The sequence below is a fragment of the Perkinsus marinus genome (assembly GCF_000006405.1).
Source record: "Perkinsus marinus ATCC 50983 genomic scaffold scf_1104296931952, whole genome shotgun sequence".
Classification (NCBI taxonomy): Eukaryota; Perkinsozoa; order Perkinsida; family Perkinsidae; genus Perkinsus; species Perkinsus marinus.
Window position 1 is genome coordinate 282,045 of NW_003215582.1, and position 19,427 is coordinate 301,471.

The 19,427-nt window shown below is 50.3% G+C and overlaps 8 protein-coding genes across 8 annotated transcripts; 5 read left to right on the forward strand and 3 right to left on the reverse strand.

The window, feature by feature from the left end:
* Positions 1-2,278: 2,278 nt before the first annotated feature.
* On the forward strand, positions 2,279-3,289 carry Pmar_PMAR023595 (hypothetical protein). Its single transcript, XM_002785832.1, has 2 exons — positions 2,279-2,760; positions 2,810-3,289. Exons 1-2 carry the CDS (start codon positions 2,659-2,661, stop codon positions 3,056-3,058), a joined length of 351 nt encoding a protein of 116 aa, XP_002785878.1. The 5' UTR covers positions 2,279-2,658; the 3' UTR covers positions 3,059-3,289.
* Positions 3,290-5,015: 1,726 nt separating this feature from the next.
* On the forward strand, positions 5,016-6,366 carry Pmar_PMAR023596 (hypothetical protein; the record flags this gene model as incomplete). The annotated part of the gene is made up of 9 exons (XM_002785833.1): positions 5,016-5,105; positions 5,155-5,216; positions 5,257-5,314; positions 5,362-5,430; positions 5,475-5,552; positions 5,597-5,757; positions 5,891-6,029; positions 6,080-6,233; positions 6,287-6,366. 9 exons carry the CDS (start codon positions 5,016-5,018, stop codon positions 6,364-6,366), a joined length of 891 nt encoding a protein of 296 aa, XP_002785879.1.
* Positions 6,367-8,589: 2,223 nt separating this feature from the next.
* Positions 8,590-9,135, forward strand: Pmar_PMAR023597 (hypothetical protein; the record flags this gene model as incomplete). The annotated part of the gene is made up of 3 exons (XM_002785834.1): positions 8,590-8,707; positions 8,845-8,978; positions 9,010-9,135. 3 exons carry the CDS (start codon positions 8,590-8,592, stop codon positions 9,133-9,135), a joined length of 378 nt encoding a protein of 125 aa, XP_002785880.1.
* Positions 9,136-9,231: 96 nt separating this feature from the next.
* Pmar_PMAR023598 (sugar transporter, putative) lies at positions 9,232-10,836 on the forward strand (the record flags this gene model as incomplete). Its single annotated transcript, XM_002785835.1, has 7 exons — positions 9,232-9,542; positions 9,592-9,721; positions 9,768-9,938; positions 9,990-10,136; positions 10,183-10,326; positions 10,394-10,540; positions 10,590-10,836. The coding sequence occupies 7 exons, from the start codon at positions 9,232-9,234 to the stop codon at positions 10,803-10,805; spliced, it is 1,266 nt and encodes a 421-aa protein (XP_002785881.1). The 3' UTR covers positions 10,806-10,836.
* A 926-nt stretch (positions 10,837-11,762) lies between these two features.
* On the forward strand, positions 11,763-12,866 carry Pmar_PMAR023599 (conserved hypothetical protein; the record flags this gene model as incomplete). The annotated part of the gene is made up of 1 exon (XM_002785836.1): positions 11,763-12,866. The coding sequence occupies one exon, from the start codon at positions 11,763-11,765 to the stop codon at positions 12,864-12,866; it is 1,104 nt and encodes a 367-aa protein (XP_002785882.1).
* A 1,209-nt stretch (positions 12,867-14,075) lies between these two features.
* On the reverse strand, positions 14,076-15,435 carry Pmar_PMAR023600 (serine/threonine protein phosphatase, putative). Its single transcript, XM_002785837.1, has 7 exons — positions 15,232-15,435; positions 15,032-15,180; positions 14,885-14,990; positions 14,662-14,835; positions 14,517-14,617; positions 14,272-14,469; positions 14,076-14,223 (listed from the first exon to the last, which is right to left on the reverse strand). Exons 1-7 carry the CDS (start codon positions 15,358-15,360, stop codon positions 14,139-14,141), a joined length of 942 nt encoding a protein of 313 aa, XP_002785883.1. The 5' UTR covers positions 15,361-15,435; the 3' UTR covers positions 14,076-14,138.
* A 188-nt stretch (positions 15,436-15,623) lies between these two features.
* Pmar_PMAR023601 (hypothetical protein) lies at positions 15,624-16,916 on the reverse strand (the record flags this gene model as incomplete). The annotated part of the gene is made up of 1 exon (XM_002785838.1): positions 15,624-16,916. The coding sequence occupies one exon, from the start codon at positions 16,914-16,916 to the stop codon at positions 15,624-15,626; it is 1,293 nt and encodes a 430-aa protein (XP_002785884.1).
* A 281-nt stretch (positions 16,917-17,197) lies between these two features.
* On the reverse strand, positions 17,198-19,260 carry Pmar_PMAR023602 (hypothetical protein; the record flags this gene model as incomplete). Its single annotated transcript, XM_002785839.1, has 4 exons — positions 17,198-18,509; positions 18,564-18,728; positions 18,949-19,111; positions 19,167-19,260. The coding sequence occupies 4 exons, from the start codon at positions 19,258-19,260 to the stop codon at positions 17,198-17,200; spliced, it is 1,734 nt and encodes a 577-aa protein (XP_002785885.1).
* Between the last annotated feature and the right edge of the window lie 167 nt (positions 19,261-19,427).

The window sequence follows — 19,427 nt, forward strand, 5'->3', positions numbered from 1 at the left end:
AACGCTGCCATATCGCTCTCATTTATAATCGTACCCGCTTGGCTCGGTCTCGGGTAGTGCATCACACTTCCGCGACTCTGATGGGTTTGTGCATGGCTCGCTATTGGTGGTGCTCATCCGCTCATGGAAGACATTTAGATATATTCTGCATCATTCAGATAACACTATAAGTTTATGTGGCCTCTGGGATGCTCGTAAAAGCAACCGTGTTTCAGGTACATTGCCTCGAAACTCATGTTACGGCTTTCATTCTTTGTGGTTGGTGGCGTATCGTTGACTGCTTTGCGGCTTCGGTCTCTCGTGGTTGCTATCATGTGCACAAAGCTATCCGATGAATGCGCACAATCGTAAACGGGTACAGTTGAACACCAATATTTGCTGAATACAAGTCGTCCTTCGAGCTCACCTAGAGGTGTCCTAGTCTCTATTTGATCCTAGCATTGGATCATCTGCCAATACTTTCACTGCTCCGTTGACTGCTCTCTCATCTGTGCCTTCAACCATTTCATTTCATGAGTGATCTCTATCCGTTTACGATCAGTCTACCTCGCTATCATTTAGTACAGTTAGGAGACGTGTCACTGTAAATTACTTTCTCCGTATTGCATATCTGTCCAGGGAGAAGACGGTGGCGGTCTTCGCTCGTCGAGTGGCAGTTGCATCGCAGTTGTCATGGTGCGTGATTGATATTCTGATATCCCGCCTAGTCTTTTTTAGAAACAATGTCTCATTGCTCCATCGTAATTTCATCATCGCCTATTACAGAAAATATGTGCTTGTTTTCCGAACGCGTTCGTTATGCTTGGAAGTAAGATAGGTCAGGGTTGCCTGTAAATACGACAGTTAGGGTAAGCTTGCGTAGACAAGAATGTTGTTGCGCTGATCTAGTTGGGTGGAAAGCTTCCTCACAGGAAGTATATTCATATTCACGGTTATAGTTCATGACGATGCATTTGCTCACAGGACCGTGGATCTGTCTCGTTTCTGATACTTCCTGAGGTCATCTCAATGAGATAAAGTAAAACTTCCATGGCGGAAGGTCATCTTCCGTCCGTCACTCACCGTGAATGACGTATCCTTATCCCGCTGAACGCGGGAGATGAAATTCCAATCGCAAGTCTTCTTGCGTTTCGTTTTGAGCCGTCAATAATCAGTGGGAAGCACAAAACAAAGTGAAGCGCTAAGCCCCTTGCCCGAACAACCTGCGGCCGGTACGCTGCGATCGGGTAAGGGTCAGACGTTAGCTTTGACCAAGTCCCCAATCCGTGGGCCACGGACCGTGGCCCGTTGGCCGCGACTAGAATGCCTTGGCCAGAGTCAACCAGAGCGACCGGATCTCGCGTGGCTTGTGGTACAAGCCTTGTGCATGCTTGTCTTAGATGGAGTCTCCATAATGGAGATATCAATTCGCGACCTTGCTAACGCGGTCTGTGTCGGCGATATCACGCGAGATCATTTATGGGTGATCAACTTATCCGAATGCCCAATGATCCCGTGATCGTCATGAAATATCCGAACGTGCTGGTCTGATGCGCAAACACACTGGTGGAGGGTCGTCTTGGAAACGTCGCAGGCCAGTGACTCACTCACCTATCTGCGTGGTACCCCAGTCTCGGTTCAAATCTAGCCATATGTAACAGTGGTACAATACCACTTACGAAGATGAACAGCATAATTCTCCACGGTATCCGCATTTTCTGAATCCGGAGATCCATCATGAGACCCAGCTCTCATTCGCTGTTAGCACTGGCCCTCGGAACCGAGGTGTAGCACTTTAAACTTCCACGCTCTTTCGAGTTGAACGAAAGCCCCTCCGACTCCAGCGTTGGATTGGAGAACCGAGGCGCCATCCAGCGAAGGCTGGATTTCCAAGTGTGCGCGGGATTGCCAATCAGCCAACGTTCAACGTCGCCACTAGTCTCAGGCTAGTAGTCTCTGTGTCTAATCTGTAGAGTCTACAGTGTAGGTTGGCAATCAGGGAATCCATGACCTGCGAATGCGCCAAAGGTTTTATGTGGCAGGGACCGCATGGTGTGAACTAGGTGTTACTTGTTTCGCACCGATACAGGCCCGGCACACATCCCCCGGGTGGAGTGGGTGGGGTTAGACAGCACCAGGCCAGTGGGGTATTGTTGCTCCACATGGAAACAAGCAACTCTAAGGTTGAGTTACATGTGGTGGTCGCACACGTGTCTTGCACGCATGTGTGCGTACGCACGTGCAGATTGTGTGCTCTGCAGAGTTTGCAGTTTTGCATGCGGCGCGTTCCAGTTTTGCACAGTCTCTGGTTACAGAGGAGATTTCGCTGCCGCAACGCTCGGAGCCTGGCGGAGTAAAGTGTTGCGGGCGCGGGAAAGAAGGCTAGACTGAAACACACCTCTGCTGAGTCCCATGTTGCCATCGTTGCTTACATGTTATTCAGTCGAAAGAGTGGTAGTAAGAGCGAATACTAATGATGTTTTCCACTATCATTCAATTCGTTGCAATGTGATTTCCGCACTCATCATCTCCCCATGTAAATCTCTCGATGAATCGTTTATCAGAGCTGCTGAGTTATCCAGATGCATTTCTGAGCTTGCCAACGTTACTCTGTCATGAAGTCATTGATATCTTCATATTCGAGCTACTGCGTTATAGGGTTAACCAGCTCGTCGAGCTATGTTAGAACTTGCGTATTTCACCAGTCAGTTAATGTTGCAACAGCTTCGTCTAGGAGTATCGAGTACTGGTGCCCAGGTGTTGGGTACGAGACATTTCACGGTAGAGTTTCCAGCTTTGAAATGAGGTTTGATGTGGTCGCATATTGAAGGTTATAGCCGCACCGTCGTCGACTGAGGCCACTCGGCAGCAACTCAAGTCCAAGTCGTCCCAGAACTTAAAAGTAGCCTGGTTCACAGCAAACTGGTGCGCTCCCTGTCGGAGTATCGCCCCTCGAGTAAGACGAATGGGTATGATTTCACGAGCATTGCTCAATATCAATCGATTGTCGTTGGCAATCAGGATTAATGAAGACGATTTGATCAGATCGAGAAGTATGCCGAGATCGCAGACGCAGTGACCTTCATCAAAATCGATATCGATCATCACGAGGAGTTGGCGGATGAGTGGCATGTGAAAACCGTTCCGACCTTCTGCCTCTTCAAAGGAGGGAAGGAGGTAGGCCCTAGCTGCTGCTCTGTTCACCCACTCACGCTGGCTTGGTCAGGTCGATAGAGTGAACGGTGCCGATCCGGAGGGACTGAAGGATGCCTTGGATCGGCTTGCTTGACGGGATTTACTTCATGAGACATCCGAGTTTTTCGCGACGAGTTTCAGTGCGATATGCATATTGAGTTCGTTATACTGGGTCGAATATCGTTGAACGTGGGAAAAGTGATATTGATTCGATATCGTCACAGCGCACAAGCCAGTAGACCGACACCCTCAGCGGTGTTGCAGTCATGATAGTTCGAACGAGCCTTCAGATGGCCTGTATCACGCCCATCGCCGGAATACGTTGCAATGGGAGGGGTCGCGTCTAATGCCATGGTTAGGTACGGGTTGCACTCAGTCATAATAGAGGCCGAGATCCCCTCAGGTTACTGTGGCCTCGACATGTGCTTGTCTCCGTGAAACGTTCAATAGGTATTGGGCCAGCTAGTGTGCCAAGAAGAGGGTGATTATCTTGTCAACTTTAGTTAACATCGGTGATCATGGAGTGGTTGTAGAGGCTCTCTTGAATATGTCGAAGCCTTTGAGAGTGCTATGATGCTGTAGAGGGGAACTCACTCCTCGCCGATCCGTCATGCATTCCTATCATCTTACTGGTTCAATGCACGTGGTTAGTCCGGTGCTGTTTATATGGTTACTGTTAGAGCGACATTGATACAGTCTAAACTCCTGAGCTGAAAGCGCATTGCAACGGAGAACTTCGACCGTCGCAATGCTCGATATGCACTGCAATTGATGAATCATCATTGATGGTGTCCAAATAGAAAGAATTGATATTCAACAATAAGTCAGGCTGGCTTAGGAGGACTACTCTCAGATCTTTCCCTCTAGCCGTACCATGAATCGATGCTGGCCTTACTCTCGAAGCGAGGACGAACTCATGTCTCTTTTCGAGGGATAAATAACATCTTGCGTCTGCGTGCTACTTTCGTACACAGACCCGAGTTCTGGCATAGATTCTCTGAACATCTCATGTTGTGTTGCACATTCGTGGAGTCGTGTTGGTATGTACGGTAACGAAGAAGTTGACTATGGTGATGATGACAGTATTTCATCCTCTTGGGGTGATACTGTTCAAACGTCGGACACTCATCTCTTTCAACGTTGACGACCTCTCCCACCTAGAGATACCGAGGATATACTCCGGTCTAAAAAATTTCGCCAGAGCTGATCCTTATCTTTTCAAATTTGAATCTTTGAACGAGGCCCTGCTCATTAGATCAGGAATTTGTACTACAAGTTTCGTAGGGCACTTGAACGCTCTAAGTCCAACTGAACAGCTCTCACTTCTCATCGGGAAAATAGACACTATTTAACAGAGTATTAGATTTTTTCCGGCCGCACGTTAATCTAGACTGATCCCCTGTTTCCGCGCGCATTTCTCTCCAACCCAGACGACTCTCCGGCTATCAAGGTCGTCAATGAATTTGGAATGATTCGCCCCCAAGTACGCCTGTCCACGTAGACTGAGGTTGGAATAGGCCTTGGGAAGAGGGCGGGAAACTTACGCTTGGGGAGTGACTTGTGATAGAACCATTTGACTCACCCATCGAATCAATATCCATACACCGTCGGAGGCTACTGAATGTTGGACCAAACCGCCGTTTAAAGCGCCCGATAGCATCCATACGGATGAGTCACTCAGAAAATGGGCGTCCTGGGGATCGAACCTGGGACCTCCGTGATTACATTAGTCGGTGAATCAATGGACTTTGAGGATACACTCTGTCGGATTAGAGGTTGTGAATCTTCAAAGTACCCCCTAGGCATTCATTCAATAATTCAATCGAAGTCACCCTCGAGCCATGCCTACTGCTATTGTTACTGAACCCGACGTGTGGTCACGAGCTCGGCAATTCCTACCCCGCCTGGAATCGTCAACTACTGAGGATAAAGTGAGAACGCGGATGCTCTTAGTCAGGACCTGTCTCGAACTGCCATCAGGGCAACCTGCTAGCATCGTCTGCTGAGGTATTGCGCTCATTGTTAGAAGCCGATGAGCACAGGTAACGGCCGGATTATCGTGGCAGACTTTCTCTCTCTCAGCTCATCTAGATTAGTCGAAATCATCAACATTCAGAAAGCGAGGATAGCCTCCCTTCAAGTACTCCCATGGGCTCTCTCGTCACTCGTTGACTCACAGTTCGATAGGCTTCACTCGAGGGCGGCCGCTCCGAGACTGCTACCCTAAGGCAACAACCCGACGGCCTTATTCAGGAGGTAGTAGGGCATGTGTCGATGATAGGGGGTCTCGTGCCACTCAGTTGCGTTCTGAGCTTACTAAGTCACGAGAAGAGGTACTCTCTTTGCGGGAGCGCATTAAGCGTATCAAAGAACTCAAGGTGGGCCTTGCCTCAATATTGGAGTAACTATCAAGGCCGTTTAGGAAGAGGAAGAGAGATTTGGTTTGGATATCATCCGGGAAATGGTAGCCGAAGTAGAAGGAGGGTCCTCCCATGATATCAACGCTGATGACTGCTTGCTCACAGCGCGGCTGTTCACCAGGCAGAGGTTCCTGTTGGTGACGGCACTGAAAGTGGCCCACGAGTAGTAACGGGGATCTGCTGCTTATACCATCCTTTATATTCTCCCCTTTTACCATTCTAGTGAGCAGATATATCTTTCAGTGTCACTGCATATCGTACTGCTCAACGACTGTTGGTGATGATTTTGGGTCCAGGTTGAGAGAGGATAATGTGAAGTTGTCACTGCAGCTGTCAAGCGTTCGTAGTCGCCTGGAGCGGCTGGGAGGAGAGGCGGCCATCAAGGCTTTGTCCTCTGCCGTTGAGGCTCGCGACCGTCGAATCGCTGAGAAGGATGTACGGGGTTGTTGCTCTGAGAACTGGACCATCAAGTGTGGCCCAATCAGGCAAAGATAGCAGAGTTGGGCGCGCGTCTCGAGGCTGCTAGACGAGAGGCTATCGAGCAGATCAGTAACACCAGCATGGCGTCGTCTACCATTTCCGAGAGGACCAATTTGGAAGCTTCTGACACGGAAAAGGCGCTGCTGGTCGACACACAAGGTGGGAAGGAGACGGGCGCTTGAACCCTTGAAGAGGGTCTTGAGTCCGTTCAGAGACCAACCTATCGGTGGCCTCGTCGGTGCCATGTAGGGATCCTGTTCGGCAGTACGATGTTGATGGGAATAAGGTCTGAGACGATGTGACATGATAACGTGACTAGAGGGTTTCAGGAGCTATCAGGCATTGCTGGAGGGGCGGTGAAATGCATGGCTGCGACGGAGTCGGAAAGCTCAGAGTCGCCCGTGCAGGCCCCCCAAGATGGAATGACTAGGGTAGTCCCTCGCAATCTTAGTGGTAGTAGTAGTTCAGGGCCCTCGACAGGCTCATCACGGTCGGGCTATGGTCCCACCTCCGGCACCACTGCTTACAGGAAGGGACCTTGAGGTGGCTGCTGCTGCTGACGATGTGTCTATGGAGGCTATTGAAGGGGCCGTAACTGTCCGAAATAGCAATACTGTGCCCACTGAAATGAAGCATGGTCCTCAACCAGCTGCATCCACTTCAGAGTGCCCTTCAACATATCAGTGGGGCTCTCAGGGTCTTCATCTCAGGAGCATAGCGGAGCCTTCGATAGTTGGAGTATGCACACCTGGGCGCGGTAGTGATATCAGTAAGCTGTCATTGAGCGCTACAACTTTCAATGGTGTCAAACGCCGAGCGACGACTCATGTGAAATTGCGGAATCCCCGATTGGATTTTGCTGCTGCTGCTTCTGCTGCTCCCGTTGCACCATCGACTGACACTAAAGTAGGGTTGCGATAGAGTGTAGCCGGAGTTCTTCATCCTATCCTAGCTGCCTAACTCTCGGCAGCCAGTAGCTTCACCATTCGATGCGGGCCTGGGCTCACTACCCCAGTCTGGGGATCTATTACGAGGTTTGTGTATCATCTAGTCTCTGTGATGCTCATCATCGTGCAGTGTGTCCTTTTTTCAGCATGGCATCAGAACAGTGGCAGCATGCCTGGTCACGAGAGTCCTGGACTATGGTCCCCTCAGCAGCCACAGATTGTCCAGAGGCATTTTAGCGCGAATGCTTATAGTGCTGGAGGGCAGAGGAAACTAGTGCTGTACACTGTGGCGACCAATGCGGCTATCGTTCATGGGCAGGTCGCTAGACAGCTCTCTGGTACTCCTATACTCACAGCTGAGTTCCCCAGACAAAACACTCCAGACGCTTATGTGAGGGTGGCTAGTGGGCCCCTCTGGGCTCGATGGTCGCTTCCAGTCCTCGCATAGCGGTATGGTACGTCAACCCCCGGCGCCTCCCCCACTATCCTCTCATATCCCACGCCCACCACAATTCATCAACTTGGGGGCGCTCAGTCACCGGCCGGCAGTAGCTAGTACGACTGCTAGTAGCAGACAGTCCTCAACATCACAGTGAGGGGAGCATTAGCTCGGCAGTAGAAAAATGTTGTCAGGTTCGCGCCCTTGGTCGGGGGCAGCCCAGTGAGCATCGACCAACCTTCCTTCTTAGGGATCTCCCCCGGTACGGGTCGAGTCACCCCTGGCAGTAGCGGTCTTAGAATGGTTAATAATACGCCAGTCCCCCAGCTGCCTCTCCACAAGGCTAATAACTACACCGTCGGCCTGCCATTGTGGTCGGGGCCCAACTCGGGGCCGCGAGGACAGGTGCCCTCTGTGCTGGGGCAAGGCGTGATGCGGACTGCACGGTGATGGCTGCTGCCCTCATGCATCAGAACTCCCCCTAAGGATTTCATGATCGATCCCATATGTTGGGTTCTAACATTTACTGTGCCTTGAACTCAGGATGACCTTTTATGTCATCATCATCATCGCTTAGCGTCGTATCACACTATCGAGTATTGGCCCAGTCCCTCCAGGCCACGAGGGGTGTGGAGACGGATGCGGCTCTGAGGAGCTTTCAAGTCCTCACCGATAAGTACCTCCCCAGGAGATGTTCCCATAGTATTGGCTCGACAGTTTCAATCGGCTTGGGCCTTCACTAACGTGCGATATCGTTCACCGCCTATCGACGTGCGGTACCGACCGCAGAGATCTACCGAGGATCAGCAAGAAGTTCATCAACGTTGCTGCTGGTAGTAGGGTGGAGGGCGAGGGACGGCTGCTAAAACTGGTGGGGATCCTCGTGCGTATCCAGCATGAGTTGATACTATAGCCCTAGATGAAGACACTTGGGTTCAAGGGTGGAGCATGGGCGTTCGTTATAGAATATGTATTAAGCCGCCCTCCCCCCACATTGACCACTTTTGCATCTCAGCTGAGCTCCCTTTCCATATTGATCTTGTACCGGTGCCCGATGCCGTGAAGGCTGTGCGGGGCCTCTGGGATCTGGGCCACAGCACGGTCGCTAAGCGGGTACTGGTCTTATATAATGCAGTCAGGCATCCCTCCTTTCCAGTTACTCACTAATCTCCAAACTCACTGGTTGGAGCCCCTCACTGAGAAGGTCCAGCGAACGCCGTTCAATACGCCGCACAAGCAGTTTGGGGGTAGCAACGCTTTTACCAGGCGAGGTTGTTTCTCCCCCCTATCTCAGAGTTGGGTGGTTCTCCTAGGCGTATAAGCGTGTATCACATTGGCGAATTCCTTCTACCCGGCTAGGGACTGCTGGTTGGGTCTCGTTCAGATTTATATAAACGACGTTCTCGCTCGGAGGATACTCTGGTCCTCTCCTGTGCGACCCTATCACAGTTACACACTGATGATCTGAAGACCCTCTGGGAGCTCGTGGACAGCATAGTTGCCGAGGCTGGTGATGAGGTAATTGTCATCGAACAGCGTATTACTATAGCCAATACGATGGGCTCAGCCTATTCCGGAGGGCATGGTGGAGGTCATCCGGCACGAGTTACATCCATTACATCGGGTGATACGGAAGTACCTGGCTGATAGAGAGAAGGCGACGCCCTCCAAATGACCGTTTCTGCATGTTAGTTTCTGTATGCAGAGATCGTGTTTGAGGTGGCGGAGCGAAGTCTGGCAGTTATTACCAGTTTTTGTCTACTCCTTTCTGATGATGCCAGCTCCCTCCCGAAAGGGCGGTGTATACAGCAAGCTGAGCACGTCATCAGAGGAGCCAGCTGCTGCACCCACTACAGTTCCTTACACGGAGTCGACCTTCCAAGATCTGCCTGTGCCGGTAGCTACCGGAGGATCCACTCAGAGGACAAGGCGGATGGGTAAACGCCATGGAGAACGTAGTAGTAAACGAAGTGCTCTGTCGCTGAGCCTCATGCATTTGGGCAAGTGGGGCCTCATGGTGGTCTTCGTGTTGGTACGGGCTGCTCATACTATGGCGATGGAGGCATCCAAGGTTGATAAACGGTGGGATCCCCTCCCCTAGGAACTGGCCCCTCGTCCATGTTCATATCAGGTTCCTATACAATAAAGCAACTCCAATCGTGATGGAATGTGTGATTACTTTTATAGTGGGGATTTACATGGCTTACTCCCTTGAGGGGCCCGACTGGCTGCGGAAATGCCTGGCACCACAATCTTTCAAAGTACTCACCCTACTGTTCGTCAGTTCGCATGGGTTTCATCCCTCAGGTATTCTCGCTCATCGGGGTGTTCTTCGCCATTGGGGATATTCTAGAGATGCAGTCGATGTCGGCTATGGACGGCGCGGTGTACCAAGTCCTTGGCCAGTCCAAGCTCATCGTCACGGCTATAACGCTATGGGCTGTGAAGGGCCACAACCAGACGGCTCTGGAGTGGGTGGTAAGGAGTGGGGAGTGTGGTATCGTTATGGCAATGGAGAGTGAGTCCTAGGTCCTCGCCTTGATAGTAGCCTCTATGAGCACGTTTGTCCTCGAAGACCACAACAACAGTACTCGTAGTGAGGCCAGCTACTACGTATCGCAGCCACAAGAGAGTCTATTTAGTAAACTGTTGGGTATAGGATATGTGATGTTTAAGGTAGTCAGTAGCCTACCGAAAGTCGAGGCCCGAGTAATGTACACAGGTAACGATATCGTGCTTATGTGCAGTGTTGGCGGATAAGTACATGAAGCAATTTTCGGACGTTCCCTTTTATATACAGATGGCTCAGTATAAGATCGCTTGGTTCACGACTTGTGTAGCCCTGGCATACGCCCTCGACTGGGAGGTGGGGACGCTCCTGCTGCTGCTGCTGCACGCAAGCCCTGCATTTGTTCAATGTTTCTTTTATTCAGGGAGAGCTGACCCAGTTTGGTTTCTTCCACGGTTGGACTTGGTCTACCTTGATGGTCACTATCAGCTTTACGATCAAAGGCTGGTGTACGATGTACCTATTGCGAAGTCTCGATTCTGTTCTTAAAAACATCGGCGAGGCCCTCGCGGTAAGTTGGAATATTCCTCAGCATGTGGGCACTAGTTGATGAGCCTCAGGTAATCGCCGTTTATCTGTGTTCTATCTTGCTATGGGGGAAGGCATTCGACTCGGCGGCGTTCCTTAGCATGTCTTCCGTTGTGTTGGCTGTGGTGACCTACACCCTGGTCGTCAGGCTAGAGACTAAGAACAAGCGTTTGATGTACATGTTGGTGGAGATACAGGATGACGTTCCCTTCGTGTCTGCTCCTGCACCGCCGGGGAATGAACGCTAGCCTGGATGAATAACAGTAGGAGCTCTCTCACTATTGATGACACTTTCTGAGATGCCATCGGAGATGTTTTGTTGTAGGGGAAGGTATGATAGGTTGTTGATACTCTTCCTCCTACTACTACTACTATGTTGCCCTCACCTTCCACGGCCTTCCGTCACCTGCCTGCGTCTCAGAGGATACTCGCTGAGTCCGGCTACACGAGCCAAGCCACGGAGGCAGCGCCTGGCGTGGAATCCCTCTTCTATGGTCGTCCACGAAGACCGTTCGCGCATATGGTCCAGCACTTCAAGGAGCTCGAGGCGAGCCTACTGCAACGTCGAGCACGTATGCGCAGCTTCCTAGAGAAGACTGCTACGCCTCAAACACCGGTAGGTCAGCGAAGGCATGGACTAGAAGATCCTGATCATGGTTGTGATGCTGTGACGATGGCCGGAACCTCAGTGGAGAGGCTCCCTCAACTGGTCGCTATCATAAACACGGACATTCCATGGTCTTTCACTCCCGCCCTACGGTGTGATATAACCTCGAGCGGATGTCTAAATGTGCAGCTTGGCGATTTGATGCCGCCCTTGCTGGCGTATCAGCTTCCCCTAGTGAGTGTTGACTACAGCGTTGGTCGGGCATATACCGAATTAGAGGCCTCCAAGTCGGAGGATGCAACGTTCGTAAGAATCATGGTGTACTCCCATACCCACGGCTAAGCCTGTCCTTTATGTTGAGGCCTGTTGAGTTCAGAACCCTCACAATGGGAGGCACCACCCTTGGGACATACTCTCTGTTGTGATAGAGTATCTAATGTGAGTGATAGAGTTACTGCTGATAGCCTGTAAAGGACTTTATTAATAGCCCTTTTTGGATGGTGATTTCTGATGCAAAGAACGTAGTTGGTCGTGGTCCCCCCGAACTGCTTCGTTGGAGTCCGTCCATAAACAGCGTTTCATTAGCTCCCCTTGAGTCATGAGCGTCCGGCGCCATCCCTTGTGCTCATTACCAACCACTTCCGTCACGTCGTCCTCTTCCTCCACCGCTTCTATAGCGTCGTCCAGTTCTATCTCTGGCGGGGGCAAGCAAGGGAATATCAAAGACTTGCTTCCTCCAGAGGTCTCGCAGAACCCCGAGAGCAATGCGGTGGTCCTCAACGTGTACGACTTGGACCAGGGCATCGTCCGCCTGAACACCATTCTGGCTATGGTTGGCGTTGGTGGTGCCTTCCATGTAGGCGTCTCTGTCTTCGGTAAGGAGTATTATTACTCTGGTATCGGCCCACCCAATGGCCCTGATGATCTGGATCCCAGTGGTGTTTACTGGCATGAGCCGACTCACCATGACGTCCACGTTTATCGGCAGTCGGTGTATCTGGGTTCGACGGCCCTCACTGAGCGTCGTGTATATGAGCTCGTTCGCCGCTTGGGTGAATTCTGGACTATTGGTCGCTACGATCTCCTACGGCGAAACTGTTGCCAGTTCGCGGAGGCTCTAGCCCAGGGCTTGGGGGTGGGTCCAATTCCCAAGGAGTTTTGCGTCTTGTCTCGCAGGCTTTCACTAGCCGCGGACTCCCTAGGTGGAGCCCTTGGTGCTGTGACCGGTGCTGTTGAGTGGATATCGCAACCGACATCCGATAGCCAGGCTGTGCCCGACTCGCAGTTCATGAACGAATCCAACACTTCTCTATCATCTCCCATCGAAAAGCCCATCCTCATTGTGAGAGTACTGCCTCTGGTAAGTGTAGCACCGAATGGTGGAGCAGCACCGATTCGCATCGAGCAAGGAGATTCGTTATTTGGTCGTACTAATCCAAAGCAGCTGCCCAACTTCCACGTCCTCGATCATCCATCAATTTCGAGGACCCACGCGAGGCTCAATCTGTGCGGGGAAACCGTCACCATTGTTGATCTTGGTTCGGTAAATGGTACTCGAGTGGTCTGCCCTTGGCAGGGACAACAGGCAAGACCGCATTTGCTTCCACCGCGATCACCACGAAGGATCAATCTCCTTATGGACGAGTTCATCGTGATGGGCGCGGTGTCACTACATTTACACCTTTCCTATCAGAAGCACTGAGGATTCGTCATGTAGTTGCACGTTTATTTCCTGATGTATTTTTTGCCGGTATTATTATCCCCTTCTCCTATGCATCTCTTGGCTTTGGTTCGAGACTATGATGATCGAGCAGCGCAGTTTGCGCCACCAGTACCAACCATTAACATGACAGTGAGGCTTTTGATTTGAATAAAATCCAGAATAGAATCAAACCAGGTTTCCACTATCAGCGCAACAACAAAGAGCCAATACGAATCTTACACGCACGATAAAAGCACATAACCAACAATCATTCTCGATACTGGTGAGCAGGCGGAGCACAGCCTTTGGGCTTACCACAGACGTCAGAGTATATCCCCGTATTGTAAGCCACTCCGACCGTTAGCCCATCTAGCCATTGACTCTCCGAGACAATACCTAGGTCTTGATGGAGACTCTGGTGTCGGCCGTTCACCGGACGGACGACTCCTGCGTAATCGTATCGATGATTGGCCACTGGCTCAACTCTGCAACTAGTGGTGCTCATATCCTTACCTGCAGCACTGCTGACGAGCCGACCCACACCATCGACTTTAGTGCTCCCATCACACTGTACATGCCCTTTCCCACTGCAGACGGAACATGTCAAGCCGGCGTGTAAGGCAGTATTGCGGCTTCGACAGTATACATAGAGAGGACATGCCTCCAGAGTTGCATGACCGTATTTACGACAATTGATGCAGAATTCCTCAGCCCTGCACTCATCGTAACTGTGTCCAGCCTGGGAACATCGAAAGCAGCGCTTTTCAGGGCATACTGTCGACTTGTGGGGGCCGAGACAAACCCAGCAAACGGCCTCTGTGTCGAAGTATCGTTGAATCTTTGGCCTGACCATCTTGGAATCTTTGCAGTGAGCTTCAGGATTCAGTCGGAGATAGTCAGCGAGGTAAGGATACTCTCTCTTCTCGCAGGACAGGGTTAAATCACTAGAAGATTTCCCATGTTGCTGGACTTCCTTCAACGTCCTAGTAGTACCAGAGCCGATGGAATTGCTAGTCATGCCCGGGATAGAACGAACTCCTCAACCCGAGGAAAATGATCACACCATAACAGTCGATCAATTTGAAGACTCCGTAAAAGACCTCGGCAAGGGTCGCAATGTCCGTCTTTCCGATCATAACGAAATCTCCCCAAGAGATTGACTACTTCCAACGTAACAGAGACTAAGTCGTTGGGGTATCATTGCAGTAGTACAGATAGTAATAATAAGCATATCTACAGCGCACGAGCAATAGGCAACATCCTCTGATAGGCTTAGAGGAAGTAGTCCGGTAGCTTTCGAGCAATATCAGGCGAAGACTGCTCGCGAGGGGCCGGATCAAATTGCAGGAAAGTGTACCTAGAGATGGATTCAACCGCACCAACTCACTGAAAAACGTTGGCTCACTTGAGATTCTCATCGATCTCCATGATGGCTGCCTGATTACCGCATCGATAGCAATAATTAGGTGCAGAGAAAATGGTGACGACATTCCGGTCGTGGCACCAGTTATAGCCCTCCATGACCAGCTGATGGGCTCTGGCTATCAACTTCAAACCGTTGGCATGGTTAAACTGCTCCGAGATATCCTGTCCGAAGGTGTACCTGATATAAATGAGGCCCATCTAGATGAAAGGTGCAAGAGAACTTACCCAGCGCCCCTCGGGCTGATACCCCAGCCACACCGCTCATCAGGATCAGACCATAGCAGGTCACACATGGCGCCCTCATGAGGGACCTCTTGTACACGGTCCTGCTATACTGATGAAGCAAGTACAAGCAGCGAGGTGTGACTACCAGTTGGCGAACATGATCTAGTAGGTCGATAGAGGGCGAGAGACCACCGTGTTGGCAGAAGATCTGATTCTCGATCAATGCTGTTAACGGAAGGTAATCAAAGGTGTCTGTGAAGTACTTCCACACATTTGGATTGGAGTACTTCCGCAAGCACTCATCGTAGAAACCATAGACCTGATAATTTTACAACATTCCCTCGGAATAAACCGCAACAAAAAGTTACTTGTGTGATCTGTCTAGTCTCATGGTTGCCACGAAGGAGGGTGATGCGATCCTTGAAACGGACTTTATATAAGAACATCAATGCTGCAGTCTCTAACGAGTAATACCTAGCAAAAACAGTTTTTGGGATTATCTGCTGAGACCTTACCCTCGATCAACATAATCACCCAAAAATAAATAGTTAGTTTCTGGAGGTTTCCCTCCGATTCTGAAGAGTTCCTTGAGGTCTAAAAATTGCCCATGAATATCTCCACATACTGTAACAGGGCATCGGACCGGCTGGACATTAGACTCTTCCTGACATTAGCCGTCGCCACCATGACAGTGCCCCTATGCAGCTCGTCCTACCTGTAACAGCTCTCGAACCCTCTCGCATAGGTTCTTGCATTCAGCCTCTGTGAGAAGACCCATGTTGGTCACTCGCTCAATTTGCTCGTCTAGCGATGCGACTTCACTGTCGCTCAGGACTTTAGTCATATTATTCTTACAGTACACTCCGTTTTGTTCGCCGATTTAGTGACGGCGACAGGAGTTAGGAAAATCACTGAAACCAACCAGGATTTATGAGCTCACATCAACCTTTATTATACTCATTATTAATATCCACTAATTCACTATACCGTATTAGCCCACCACTAACACGAGAACATAGGGCCGGGCTCGACAGGAGACAACAGTCAAATATGATTGCATGCAATAGGGGGCAATTAGAAAAGGTCAATGACACTTCATTGCAATGACTACTGACTAACACGAAGCTGCCTGATAGCCTCTACTAGAGGCACTTGACTTGACAGAAGCTTCAATTTCCGCAGTGCCAAGGCAGGGAGGAAGCATACTACCACTGTGAGAAGTAGGATGAGCCAAAAACTGACGGAGCTGAGGGCGCTGTACAGATAACCCGAAGCGTCATCGTCATCAATCGCGGTATCGTATGCAAATACGAAAGCAATGTACAACAAAATTTGAAAAAATACCATTGCCAAGATTAGAACCCAGGACCATTCCCGAGTATAGAGTAGTATAAGTACCGACACCAATGCTAGCACCGCTGTATAGAGGAGGATAGAGTCCATCCACAAGTCGGAGGCGAGGCCGTGGTCGCCGACAGGAGCACTGTTATATTGTCGAAGACCCCATACGCCGAAATAACATACTATCGATTGCAAAGTACCCACAACTATCCATTCTGATAAAACTCGCGGATTGAAATTGTAGTTTGCAGCGGAGCGATGATACAATTTGGGGATAATTTGGTATCGCCAAAATGCAGGGGTGACACTCGGCGCGTGAAGTATTCGGCCGTCACCATCAGGCCCATCTAGATCAGGATGGACGTCGTGGTCAAAGAGGGCCGCAACGGTGAGAGGCAGCACACTGAAAATGGAGTTGTATACCAGAACATAGAAGGAATCATACACTGTTTGGCCGGACCATCTCGAGGCTGTACCAAAGTGAAACTGGCAAAGGGTGAATAAGAAGTTCTTGTAGATGAAAAAGTTGATGTAGTGAGTTATGCGTTCATAATTCCAACGACCATGATAGAACATAAGCCTATAGAGATCACCAAACCTGCTGATGGCATAATCAGCCGTACCAGCTGCCTGATACCCCTCCTGGCCGAATATACCAACACCAACATGAGCCTGATGTATCATATTGATATCGTTGGCACCATCACCTATCGCTAGGACTCTGCCTCTACCACCAAAGCCATCCTTAAAGAGCCGGACGATATCTCCCTTCTGTTTGGGATTCACTCGGCAGAACACAGCCGATTCACACAGCTCGTGGCTAATGATAGAGCGCAGGCGATTGACGCTCCTTGACGATCGTAGTATAGTCGGCAAGGAAGTTCCATCAATAACGACTGAAAATTTTTGACCAGAAGCACCAGGCTCTGCTATTAGCTTGGATTCTACTGCCATACTCATGCCACGAACAAGAGGAGGAGGAGGAGGAGGAGGAGGAGGAGGACCCTGTTGGTGTCCTTCCCGATCCTGATGGTTGTATCGAATGACAATAGCCACCATCCCAACTATTACTAGCATAGAAGGAAGCCTTGGCCAATCGTTAAACTGGTCGCCCATGATCTCCCAAGTAGCTCGTTCTTCAACTACATGGACTCCGTCATCACCTGAAGGGAAGTCCCCAACTATCAAGGCATACTACGACTCACAACGATATGGCATGCCTTCTGATTGGTGCATAGTAGTCAGACTCACACAGCTACTCTCATCCCCATCTGCTTCCCTACACAACACTCTGTACCTACACATTCCTCATACCACTCCTCGCGCAAATCCTCCCGCCTTTACATATTCTTCGGGCTACTCACGAGATTGCAGCTCCTAGCAATATTCACGGCGGTCTCCCGTTTATCGCCAGTAATCATTGCCACAGTTATACCCGCGTTTCGCAAAGCCGCTACAGTCTGGGGAACACCATCCTGACCATGTGCCGTTGAGGAAATGCAAGATAGCAAGATACCTCCCACTTGAAGCTTATCTTCAACTGCTGTGCACCCTAGCAATGTGAATCCAACTTCGATTTTTTCATCGCAGATTTTGGCCACATTTTTCTCCCTCAAATTCACATCGCCAACCTGTGCCTCGTGTAGCTCCTCTGCAATCATCTGCCACTCGCTATGCCGCAGTCGACGATATGCGACACATAATGTACCTTCCAGGAAGAAACTCAACCCTAAGGGCCCAGGGGCTCCTGCCGAACCACTACGATAGCCCATCTCAGCAAAGTTCTTGACCATCTCCTCAGTATGTTTTAGTGTTCGGTCAAGACCAGCATCAGCATGAACCACACATTTGGAGACTACTGAACTATCTGCGCCTTTCGTGAACACATAAACATGCTTGTCGGGTGTATCTACACGGAGTGGTAGGCAGTCCCTCACCAGGAGTAGTTTACCAGGACCAGTGTCCGTCACTACAGTGCTCATCATCCTTCTCTCACTGCTGAACTCCACCACATGCAGCACTCTAAATTCCTTTTTAACCCTTCCCGGTAGCTCCAACTCTATCGAATGCGGTGTACGATCCGTAAATTGATACCCAAAGTCCGCGACTGCTCCCACCAGTGCACTCTCATCAGGAGAAGTCCCTTGATAAAACACAGAGTCCTCAGAGCCCATCTCCCCGTTGCTTTCCTGGGCATTATCAACGCCCACTCTCGGCACGGACTTCTTGCGGCTGATATACAGGCAGGGATTGCAGCCAATTTCCTCCCTTTTTGGAGTGTCAATGCCTCCCACATCAACTCGCCATTCCGGTACTCTTCGACAGGAGTGATTAATGGCCAGAGCCAGAAGAAAGAGCTCCAAGTTTGGGTCTACCCCGGGGCCAGCCAAGGCCTTTCGAAAACGATTGATCAACCCCGGGGAAGGGGGAAGGACATCTGTGAAATGAGTATGCGTCTTCGCATCGCCGACCTCGCCCGACAGAACACAGTCTTCCGCCGGGAATTCTTCGGAGTACGTTTTGCCGCCGACCGCTGCGCCCTTAAATTCCATCTTATTGCAGGTGAGTGTACCCGTCTTGTCAGAGAACACGTGTGTCACCATCCCCAACTCTTCATGCATGTTCTTAGCATTACACCGAGCATGGAGATCTCTGCACAAAAATGCCCATGCCAGGGATCGAACCCGGGACCTCCCCTCATACTACCTTTCTTCGTCGTATAAGTGTAGGTCCCACTCTATCAAATAGGACTGTGCGAACTTGATGACATCCACGCTGACCCAGAGTGAGACCGGTATCAGAGTGTTCAGCAGGAGGAAATATGAGATGTAAGTCACAACCTCCGACTGATAAGACAGCCCCTCGAGGTACCTAACACCAGCGAATAGCTAACAAACAACACGTGCCGTAATGCACTTCTACCATAACACGCACTGATAACACGAACATGATCAGCAAGGAGGTTTATGCCCAACAAAAGCTCAACAACAGTGAGCTGTTGAGGGCCAAGACCCTAGGATAACAGATCACGCACTCAATGGATGATGGAGCCGGAGGAATTACATCACCTACATCCCACCATCGCGACTACCATGGTGGATCTGCCTCGCTCCCCTCCTCCCCTGCCCGTGTAAAGGTCGACGTTATTATAGTAGCAGCAGCACATAATACGTTGAGGAGCGCGAACAAGACCAAGACGTATTCATTCATAGCCTTATCGACAGTACTCTGCTTACGTGGTCCCATAGAGTGAGCTGATGAAGAATAACAACTACTAACCAACACTGTTGATTCCACTCCTACTATTACCATGACTATTCAGCATCGCCTTGGTCTCGCTCCCCGCATACACCACTACTCCTACAGCCCAGGCGGTATTACGCAAGCTGCACCCTCGGAGCATACTAAGGAGTATGTTATTCTGGAGGAGTGTGCATACTGCAAACTCTTCCACGGGCGCGCGCGAAACGCGGAAACCGCATAATCGATTTTTAGGCTATTATTATACCAGTAACAAAACAGAAATGATAACAGATTCTGAATCTACGCAAAATTCGCTATCGTTTAGCC

What these genes read in the sequence shown, in the direction of transcription:
- Pmar_PMAR023595 (XM_002785832.1), top strand. Translation starts at nt 2,659, where the DNA reads ATGTTAGAACTTGCGTATTTCACCAGTCAGTTAATGTTGCAACAGCTT. An exon ending in TGGGTACGAGACATTTCACG is followed by an intron (nt 2,761 to 2,809) that starts GTAGAGTTTCCA and finishes CGCATATTGAAG; the next exon opens with GTTATAGCCGCACCGTCGTC.
- Pmar_PMAR023600 (XM_002785837.1), bottom strand. Translation starts at nt 15,360, where the DNA reads ATGACTAAAGTCCTGAGCGACAGTGAAGTCGCATCGCTAGACGAGCAA. An exon ending in GGTGATTATGTTGATCGAGG is followed by an intron (nt 14,991 to 15,031) that starts GTAAGGTCTCAG and finishes TGTTTTTGCTAG; the next exon opens with GTATTACTCGTTAGAGACTG. An exon ending in ATCAGCCCGAGGGGCGCTGG is followed by an intron (nt 14,470 to 14,516) that starts GTAAGTTCTCTT and finishes CATTTATATCAG; the next exon opens with GTACACCTTCGGACAGGATA.